Source organism: Opisthorchis viverrini (genome assembly GCF_000715545.1).
Source record: "Opisthorchis viverrini unplaced genomic scaffold opera_v5_478, whole genome shotgun sequence".
In the NCBI taxonomy this organism is placed as follows: Eukaryota; Metazoa; Platyhelminthes; class Trematoda; order Opisthorchiida; family Opisthorchiidae; genus Opisthorchis; species Opisthorchis viverrini.
This window is the reverse complement of record NW_008752144.1, coordinates 156,216-167,459: the sequence shown is the minus strand read 5'-3', so window position 1 is coordinate 167,459 and position 11,244 is coordinate 156,216. Positions and strand designations below refer to the sequence as shown.

The 11,244-nt window shown below is 46.0% G+C and overlaps 1 protein-coding gene across 1 annotated transcript; it reads left to right on the top strand.

The window, feature by feature from the left end:
* Positions 1-871: 871 nt before the first annotated feature.
* Positions 872-6,271, top strand: T265_11354 (hypothetical protein; the record flags this gene model as incomplete). The annotated part of the gene is made up of 5 exons (XM_009177985.1): positions 872-941; positions 2,839-3,000; positions 4,265-4,404; positions 5,401-5,591; positions 6,163-6,271. 5 exons carry the CDS (start codon positions 872-874, stop codon positions 6,269-6,271), a joined length of 672 nt encoding a protein of 223 aa, XP_009176249.1.
* Positions 6,272-11,244: the final 4,973 nt, after the last annotated feature.

Here is an 11,244-nt window from a genome sequence, read left to right as displayed (position 1 = left end):
ACTGCGCTAGATTAGTTTATCGGCTTACGCATTTATCGCAATTTGAAATTCTTTATCGCTTGTCGAGCAGTGTGCCCTATTTTGTTCTCCATCGTTCTGCTTTTGTGCGCCACCCTAAAATCTTGACGATCTGACCTTGTCCTAAATTATTAGGTTACCTCAAACTTACGGTAAATTGCTGGTATTTGGGTTACTTTTCCCATGCCGGTTCGGACATGATCAAGTCTACACCGGCTATTGCCCACTGTTTTTGGCTGTCATTATTCGTACAATCCGCAGTACGTGCTACCCCCCAGGCGTGCTTTATTTTGACCGTAATCGTGTGATCATGCCCGACAGTATGGGAATAGGCGTTGTTATAATTATTATTAAATCCTGTCCACTACACAATGTGAAATCTGCTCAAAAGGCATTGGTCCGTCTGCGGATGATTCGGTGCGCTTAACCCGGTACTATGTGCACGAACTTCGGAACACTATATGGGGCCAAAGTTCGATCACTTCTTGCATGCACCAACCAGTCTGTCTACTCAGTACGTTAGAAGGACGTACACCTCATTGAGCATATACAACGGGACGCCACGAAAAATGGTTGCTTGCATTGAGCCCATTGATTTTGAAACGCGTCTGTGGTGCTTGAGAGGCGTACCACTTTCTAATGTCCTTCTTAAAAAAGGTTCCGCTGAAGCGTTTTTCACCGCCAATCAAAGTAACACCGGGCGGGTAGATGGCAGGACTATATTTCCATCCCAAATCGTAGACTATTAACAGACAAAATATTTTCTCATTTCGGGCTATGCTCTGAATGTTGCCCACGCTCCATGTAGGCGCACAGTTGGCACACACCGCGTTTTCTGTAAAACCGGTGCTTTATGGTCGACATACATATCCGATTAGATATGGTGTACCCTGAGACGCACGGATGTCGTGTGCATCAGCTTGGTTAGCGCAGCTGTCTGCTATGGTAGAAGTAATGTTCTTTCTGATATATTACGCAAGTAACCGGTTGTTCAACAACAAAATTCACGATTTTTGCGAAATAATGAATGCTGCTACCGTGATTTAACTCATGAAGCCAATAGTCAAGCAAAAATTATTTCCAGTAGTGACACCTCAGCGCATATGCATCCACAGTAGCCATGTAGTTTCTAGGGTGTTAAAAGAATTATTTCAGTCGCACATCTATCTGTTGGTCCCGTCAATTGCAAGTAATTCAACTTTTTCCACAATCCGCGATATCTTATTGCATTACGCAGGTTATTCACAGTCGGTGCGGTATATTGACCTTGAGGATTTGCTCACTTAAACAAACCGCCGATGTAGAGAATTTGCATATTAATTTATTATACATTGACATTCTATATTATGAGGTAGTAACCCTGAAAACCTCGTACCATTTGGAAAATCAATTTGAATTTGCGAATACTGAGAGCTTGCAACTATTTACTAGTTTATGGGAAACCCACTACCCCGAGCTGAGAACTTAAAATAGTAGTGTTACACCATTTTTTTCCGCTTTTCCGTTCAGTCGAACGGCAGCCGCCGAACGACAAGTACGAATCCAGCTAGGAAATATACATCAATCCGTGAATCTGTGAAACTGAACTCAACTGAATTGATTATTCGTTGTCATAGCGAAGAGCGCTCCCTCTGATTTCGAATTTCCGCAACTGAGAAAAGCGTGGATTATGGGTCTATTCGTTCATGCATTGACTTACATGATTCTTTGGGTTATGACCATTTCGTGTTGTAGTACTTCAAGTTTTTCCTCGCGAGTGAATACAGCGTTCAAAATGCATAATAATTGTGATGTGCATAAGTATTAACTCAGACATTTCAGACGGGGTGTCTAAGATAAATTTTATAGTTAAAAACGATCCCTGGACCTCTGCGTTAGGCCTTTCCTATGCGGTTTTCTTCGTACAATCGAAAGAGAGACTGTACTCAGCAATTTGTCGGACGTGCGCAGCAAACAGAAGTCAACCTGTGAAAGTTCCTCATTGATAGCATCATTCTGGACCGCGGTCTTTTCGGAGTGTTCGGGATTTGTTTTTTGCTGTCATAGGACATAATGATACCGGGGCCCTCCTGCACCGAACACTTAAATAGATTGCCGGCGATATGATAGGCAGCAGACAGGGCCATCGTTTTCCCGTTTAATTTTTGGCTTCCACACTTGAGGCGGTTCTGATGGCCCATCAGTGCCGGTTGCGCTCAAGGTGTGAAAGAACATTTTTCCCCAAATCTGCGTCATCAGTACGCAGCAAACATTCCATGCTGAACAACTCAGGAAGTTAATTGTTGGAGTTCTTGAATTTTTCAGACCCTAGAAAAGATCATGTGGGCACGCAGGACAAGAACGGACAGAGATTCGTTATAATTGGCGGCCCACTGGGAAATCTTCAATGCAGTCCAGTGGATCACCGGCAACCCCACAAATACACAGTTTTTCTCATAGAATATCCTACTAACATTTGCCAGCTGAACAAGCAAAACAACCCTTAAGGTGTAGCACATTGGGTGTATAGCTGCGATGGCACCCGAAGAATGCACGGCTCTAGGTATATTTCCAGGTTGCCGAGGTGTAGACAGAATCATTTGAGATGCTGGAGTTGGATTCTAGCTACAGCATTTTTGGTTATTAAGTTTCGCGAGCGAGCTGGCACTAGGGTACAACGTGGCTGTCAATTTCCCCCTGACCATAAAAAGAACTTTCATCTTCGGAAATGGTGTCCTTGAGGGCACATCTGGGGGATAGGGATACATCTGGGATGCTGTCGTAGCACTCGCTTGACAAGACTCTTTAGGACTTCAAAACGGAACGGCGGTAAAACCACAGCTGGGGAGAGATGGCTGAATGGTGAGATCACAAATTTAACAGAGGAACATGGTTCGAACCCGACACCCGCATTTCATCTTCCCCCGTCTAGGCGTGGGCAACTTGGCAGTATCCTAGCCCACGTGCTTCCTTCCGGTGAAGTGACAGCTAGGCACCAAAAGGGTGCTACAGCTGAACGATTTGGACCACTTAGTTTTTGACTCACTTGTAGCCGCTCTCTCCTCCCTTGTAGGTATATTTCCTAAGACTTTGTCGTTATCTTTCGGGGACTTATCAGGAGTTCAGCAATAGAGAAACTACACAGCAATGGAATCAGCAATATCCGGAAATGGCGAAGTGGTTTGTAGAGCGTGTTGTTGAATAAAACAAATATTTTTAATGACGAAGGAGTTGGCCTTCAAGTTACACTAGTAACAGGTGCTCCAGCGTCCCAGCTCCCCTACTTCTCGCCATCGTTTAGTTGGATTCCAAGTTTAGTATTTGGTTTCCAGGTTTTTCTTTTTTTTACGGATACGTGCATTCTTAACAACCTTGCGCACGGCCTAGTTCCCCGACCGGTGGATGGCCTTGAAACGTTCCACATTTCATCAAGTGACGAGCGTCTTTGTCGACCCAAGGGAAACTCTTCACAGAAAGCGTTTAATGTGACTGGGATGTGTTGGGCTGTCACGCTGTCAGGCCTTATCTTGCCGCAGAAGAAATTCAAAGTATCTTAAAGGCCATACTGTCAAATTACCGTCCACTCTGTCTGACGCGCGGCTTTTTGGGGTGTGGGTCATTCAGCTGTCGCCAGCTATACTTCATGTCCACAGATGTTAACGCTGTCCATTCTAACCACAGAGCAAAGTTACTGTTACGGTCCAAGTGCTGGATGCAGAATAAGAATTTTGTCTGCATGTTTCGGTAATAGGGTAAGATCCATAATATTGGCTTTCTGACCGGGTAGTCTTCAAGTAGACTTCCTGACGTGTTGTATTACGCTCAAATTAAGAACTGGCTCCAAGAGGTACTCAGTATCCATTGGCTGAAGACATGTGAGTGCTCTATTTGAGCCTACTAATCGTATGTTACTGCAAAGTCTCATGCCTAGTCACATTCAAGACGTCACATAGTTTCCAGGTGCTAGCCCTCCTTAGCTTTTGCATTTTTGTCAACTGTCCCCTTGCAAAAATAACGTCAACAGTTCGGCTGCTTCACCCCTTCGGCTCCTTACTGCTACGTCGCCCTATTAAGTTTCGCGAGCGAGCTGGCACTAGGGTACAACGTGGCTGTCAATTTCCCCCTGACCATAAAAAGAACTTTCATCTTCGGAAATGGTGTCCTTGAGGGCACATCTGGGGGATAGGGATACATCTGGGATGCTGTCGTAGCACTCGCTTGACAAGACTCTTTAGGACTTCAAAACGGAACGGCGGTAAAACCACAGCTGGGGAGAGATGGCTGAATGGTGAGATCACAAATTTAACAGAGGAACATGGTTCGAACCCGACACCCGCATTTCATCTTCCCCCGTCTAGGCGTGGGCAACTTGGCAGTATCCTAGCCCACGTGCTTCCTTCCGGTGAAGTGACAGCTAGGCACCAAAAGGGTGCTACAGCTGAACGATTTGGACCACTTAGTTTTTGACTCACTTGTAGCCGCTCTCTCCTCCCTTGTAGGTATATTTCCTAAGACTTTGTCGTTATCTTTCGGGGACTTATCAGGAGTTCAGCAATAGAGAAACTACACAGCAATGGAATCAGCAATATCCGGAAATGGCGAAGTGGTTTGTAGAGCGTGTTGTTGAATAAAACAAATATTTTTAATGACGAAGGAGTTGGCCTTCAAGTTACACTAGTAACAGGTGCTCCAGCGTCCCAGCTCCCCTACTTCTCGCCATCGTTTAGTTGGATTCCAAGTTTAGTATTTGGTTTCCAGGTTTTTCTTTTTTTTACGGATACGTGCATTCTTAACAACCTTGCGCACGGCCTAGTTCCCCGACCGGTGGATGGCCTTGAAACGTTCCACATTTCATCAAGTGACGAGCGTCTTTGTCGACCCAAGGGAAACTCTTCACAGAAAGCGTTTAATGTGACTGGGATGTGTTGGGCTGTCACGCTGTCAGGCCTTATCTTGCCGCAGAAGAAATTCAAAGTATCTTAAAGGCCATACTGTCAAATTACCGTCCACTCTGTCTGACGCGCGGCTTTTTGGGGTGTGGGTCATTCAGCTGTCGCCAGCTATACTTCATGTCCACAGATGTTAACGCTGTCCATTCTAACCACAGAGCAAAGTTACTGTTACGGTCCAAGTGCTGGATGCAGAATAAGAATTTTGTCTGCATGTTTCGGTAATAGGGTAAGATCCATAATATTGGCTTTCTGACCGGGTAGTCTTCAAGTAGACTTCCTGACGTGTTGTATTACGCTCAAATTAAGAACTGGCTCCAAGAGGTACTCAGTATCCATTGGCTGAAGACATGTGAGTGCTCTATTTGAGCCTACTAATCGTATGTTACTGCAAAGTCTCATGCCTAGTCACATTCAAGACGTCACATAGTTTCCAGGTGCTAGCCCTCCTTAGCTTTTGCATTTTTGTCAACTGTCCCCTTGCAAAAATAACGTCAACAGTTCGGCTGCTTCACCCCTTCGGCTCCTTACTGCTACGTCGCCCGAAGGATGCACGAGGGCTGGGATAGTGCCAAGTTTCCCAAGCCTAGACAGGGGAAGTATAGAGCAGAGTTTGGGTTCAAATCACGGACCTTCTGGTCGTAAGTTCGCGCTCAAGCCACTGAGCCATCTCGCTTGGATACTGCCAGATTGCCCAACCCTCGTGTGGACAGTGACTCTCCAAGACGTTGCGTTGCGCTGCGCCGCCATCCCCCTAACCCGTATATCCGCACTCTCCCATATTATGATCCATCATCATAAAAAGCATGATATTAGTATTCAGCACTGATGCTTCGCTGCCATACATCTTTACCAACTGCTGTCTCACGGCTCATACTTTTGAGTCGGCGGCTAGGGGTAGGGGCTCCGGACAAACCCCAACACCCTCTCACTGATTTTCGAGTCATAAGCTCAAGATGAGTACCCAAGCCAAACCGCTTTCTGGGGACCGCGTGATCCCCACTGCGCCTGGTTGCAGACACTAGGTACCTCTCCCGTCCAGCTTTTTTTTTCCTTCACAATAAGCCTTTTCAATAAAATATGGTTGTATGGCAGTGAAGCGTCGGTGTTGAAAACTGATGTCGTGCTGTCGATGATGGTGGTGATGATGATGACGATGATGAGGATGACGATGATGATGCTTTCTGCGGCCTGGCCAACCGGAAAGTATCATTAGTTGCGGACAACTTGTTTTACTTTCTGCGGACGACTTAAAATCTTGGAGTTCCAATGCTAGTGCCCCCCAAATGGATGTAGACGCTGCCAAGCAGTGGTCGTTGGACTGACAGCTTCCTCTGAATGATGAAAAGTGTGTCCATATGTCGTTTGGAGCGAATGCCTTTGTTATGCATGGTGAGAAAGAACCAGAAAACATCATGAGGATAGATGCCAAAAAGGATTTGGGCATCTGGGTCTCCTCAAACTTGTCCTTCTCCCTACACCATGAGAAATCGGCCCGAAAGGCATTCGGGAATTTACGGATGATGCGACGCACCTTCCCCCGTATTAGTCACATGGAATTCCAAATACTCTATGGGGCCTACGTCAGGCCGCTCCTGGAGTACGCCAACCAAGTTGTCTACTCAGGACGCACGAAAGACCTCATCCTCATTGAGCGTGTCCAGTGAAATTTAAAAAAATAAATCGTTCAGCTGTAGCGCCCTTTCGGTGCCTAGCTGCCATGCCACCCGAAGGAAGCACGAGGGCTGGGATACTGTCAGGTTGCCCAAGCCTAGACAGGGGAAGTCGAGTGGCGGAGGTCGGGTTCGAACCACGGACCTTCCGGTCAGTAACTTCGCGCTCTAACCACTTGAGCCATCTCGCCCCCAACTTGTTTAGTATTGCTTAATAAAATGTTGTGGGTGTCCGTCAGCTGTACCTTTGACACTAAAGGGTGCTGCTGATCTCTAGCTTGTAAAAGGGTTCTGTGTATTTTTCCTTTTTGATTGTACCCAGGTAGTGAGGTCTTAAGGGCCGAATTAAGAATGGATTGCTGTTGCACCGTCAGGTTTCATTTAACAGGTTAATCTTCACTGCCCAGTTGCAGGTGGATGGGAGAACGGTCTGCGGGAGTGCTTAATCTTTATGGCTTCTCGTCCGCCGGAGCTGAGTCCCTCCGGAAATCATCATGCCGGGGGTCAGAAGATCGCTGGGAGCCTCTTACTGCATGCTTTCTGACACACCATGTGGGGATGGCGATTAGCCAGGTATAATTTCACGGACTTGGATAGCCACCACTCATTATTCCATCGAATTCAATTCGGAAGGAAACCACATAAACCGGATGTTACATCTTACTAGAAGATTTTGGGAGTTCTCAGTAAGTGACGTCTACCTCTACCCTCTCTAACCACCTCCTCTGAGCCGAAAATTAGGCAGACAGGGCCGTTTGATTCTAGACGCGTGTCAGCCTTCTAAAAGAATGCTTCGATGCTATAGGTATGCGCCCAACTGGTCAACGACACTCGACTCAAGGACGTAAGAAGACGGGAAGAAGAGTGAGCGTTCTACTATTTGTAGGGTGGAACTGACTACCACCTTTATAGATGGTCATAATGATGCTATCTCTCATCCAATGGATAGCCTTCAACTGATCCTGAAGAATTTAGGCCGCTAGGCGGCGAAGCCGCTATCTAGGAAAGTAAGTGTTCTATGTCTGGTGCTTGCGCATGCAGCACTATGTTCCTGGAAAATTTTGAGTCCATATTCACCTGCTGCACTGGTACAAGTACCGTGTTAGAAACTAAGACCATTAAATAGATTGCTGTAAATGTGCATTATATCCGCGTTGACGTGGTAGATGTGCACAAGGTGAGCAATAGAGGCGTCCTGCTATTTTCAAGATACCTGTGAGACGGCCCTGGTGAACAGTCTAACTTCCATACTGCAGAAGATTTGGAACGAAAGCAGAATACCAACCGAATGGAGTTCCTGGACCTCACCCCAGTTTTCAAAAAAGGGACAAGAACTTCATGTGAAAACCATCGTGGCATCAGCCTGGTATCCGTCGCATCTAATGTGCACTCGGGCATTATTTTGCACAGGTTGACTGATCATCGGAGAGATAGATTCGTGAAAATCAAGTTGAGTTTCGTCGTGGTCGAGGATGCATCGACCATATCTTTATCTTGAGACGATTTCTTGAACAGCGCCACTGCTTCAAACGTCCCACTTTGGTTGATTTTATTGGTCTGAAATCTGCTTCTGATTCTATCGAACGTGAGAGCCTTTGGCAGTGTCTGGTGATCAAATGTGTCCCTTCGAAATGTATATCCATCATGAAGGCAGTGTATGGGAACTCCTGTGGACGCGCACGAGTATACAGAAAGCTTTCGTCTGAGTTCACCACATCCAGTTCTGTAAGACAAGGCTGTTCTCTCTCACATTTCCTCTTGAACTTTGTCATTCACATGCTTCTCGAAATTTCTCCGCCCGTGTCTGCAACCTCGAGAGTCGAAACGCTCCTGATACGTTCCTTCACAGACATTGAGTATGTGGACGGTATAGCAGAATTGACACTGTGGCGGTGCGATCCATAGTGCTTTATGGATCAGAAACGTGGCACCTGTGCGCAGAGGACGTACGAGAGATGTCATCGTTGGTGTACACGAGAAGTCTATAGTGTCCGGTGAATCTAAGATTTCAGCATTTCTACTTGGGCCGCTGACTGGTGGTTTTTTAGCCGTGAGATGTCGATGTCTGGGTTTCGAAAGTGAGCTGGAAACATTATAGGTCAAAAAGATTATTCAGCTGTAGCATCCTTTCGGTGCCTAGCTTCTATGCCATCAGAATGAGGAACGAGGGTTGTGATACTGCCAGGTTTCTCAAGTCTAGACAGGGGAATTCGAGAGATAGAGGTCGGGTTCGAACCACGGACATTCCGGTCAGTAAGTTCCTGCTCTAACCATTGTGCCATCTCGCCCCATGTGGAGTATGGAGTGGGATACCGACGGACTAAGGACTGTTTTGGAGAGGGCGAAATGTCGCTGAATATGCTGTACCCCCAATGACCGAGTCATTAAGTGGGCGGACATCTGGCTAACCTTCATCAGTTAGGGTCGATTTTCTTTGTAACTGACAGAACTTAGGAGGGAGGTAACTCCTATGTTTGTAACAGTCTCTTGAAGAACTTCCATATGTTACCGGTAGCTAACCGTATTAGTCTTTTAGCTATGAAATTCTCTAGAAAATGGAGGATTTTTTGTTTCGTTCGATCCGGACAGTAGATACAGCAACACTGGTGCTTCATTCGTTTGTACTGGAGACTACCGAACAAAACCCTTCGGGGTTATGTCCCTCGGTGCTGGTGGGCCGTCTGAGGCGTTTTGGAATTAAGAGTCAGTTTAAGTAACGTAGGCTTGCGACGAGTGTGTAACTAGGGCGGTAGCTAAGACTTTATTGCCTACTTCTCTGCATATGGTGGTGAATGGGTGTCCCCTTCAACTTTTCCGGTACCTGGTGAAAGACAATTGGTCTAACTACCGACTGCATATTATTTTAGTTTCATTGCGTAAAAGATTTTGAAACAGTTAGGACCAGGCACCCGTGTGTGATTCTTAAGTCTCCGAGCCATCTATGGGGCTATTGTGCACATGATCCTTGTCGGAATTATTTGGATGATGTCGGTTAGTGGGTTGATCGTCGTTTCGGTCTCCGTGACATGTCGTCGTTCTGCCTTGGCGTGGCTTTTTCCGAAGCCCACCTGGTTGATCGCATTGCGAAGTTAATGGGAACAGTCACTTAGGGGGCGAGCTTCCTAGGCCATATCCACAAAACAAATTTTTGATTCTTTTGGGTGTTTGTTTTCGTGACGATGGAGCTTGTTCTCACAGTTGCGTTATGTATGTTCTTTGACGGCAGAGCCACGAAGACAGATTACAGGCGGTTTGGGTTCGTTTACTTAAACATGTATGGGTGAATCGAGACTGCCTTCGATATCCAGTGGATTGACTCCTGTGAGGTACCGCTGAGCGTCAACATTGAAGTATTTTTCCGCTGCTGCATCTTGTTTAGTTGCCTGTCATCCAATTTGGAAACTCGACATCGTGGATTTCCAGGAAAAATTTTGGCTGATCGTATCCTGTCTCAGTAGCTCTTCACCTTATGGGAATACATCTAGCAGGATAATCATACCGTTAAGTACATCGCTCATATTAAGGAGCTGCACAAAGGTTTCAGGAGCCTTCTTGAATGACTGATTTGGTCTGTCGGATAAATCGTGCTTTTTAACGAGAGTGCCTTGGAGTCACCTTGAGCTTCGCTGCAGGAATTTCCATGCCTCCACCGATGAGAAAAGAACGGAGAATGTACCACTGACTGCTAGCCGTCAAAACCGGACTCGGATTCATTTCTCAGTTCCCTCATAACGATGTGGCAAGCTGGTGCACTGTTACAGATTGGCCGAATATGACCGCCTTTTTTCATAATTACGACATTCGGCTCATCGCAACTTGAGCAACATAAACAGTATGTCGCAGAAGTTGCGAGTGTCGAAAACTTCATTATTCGGAAATCTGTAAGGGTGGTTATTCGCCAATTCTGGTCGAAGTTAGATTCGTCTATGTGGTGGCGACATGACAATGTGGCCTTGTACACTCCTGGAGTAAAGTTTCATCAAGACTCACACCAGATGTACGTACATTCGTATGAACATCATGATGTTGTCCCCAAATTTTACAAACATTTTTCGACTGAATGCAAGGTGTTCCGTTTATTCAGTATGTCAGTTGAGAGAGCTTCGAAATGGAGGCAAAAGACTAGACTCAGGATGGCGATTGACAACAGTGTCCACTCTACCGTGACAGACAGACCGGTCTCACGTCAGTGCCACAAATGTAAGAGGTTGTAAAATGCTGGCCCTTGGCACTCCTAATTCTGGAAGTGGTTTCTCTTTAGTTACTTCGGAGACTTATGTAGCTGCTCGAATAGGCCAACTTGTCTGCTAAATCGCTGAGTTCATATTTGAGCATGGAATTTGAGTCTGCTTCTACTAAGTATTGTAGTTTTAAATGTAAAATGCTCGCAGAACCATTTAGCAGAATTATTTAGGTTAATTAGAGTGGTTTGCGCTTCTAAAGGCAGAGGATCCAAGACGAGCTGTATCGCCAGGTTACTCAATGTTTATGAGCGAACTTTTCGGGATTATTTCGACTCACGAGGTGTTAGATGAATACTCAAGGAGCACAATATTTAAGGAAGTAAAGGGAAAGAATGTTAGATGGTACCTTCGCCTTGCACCAGGGAATGTGATAAACTCGGG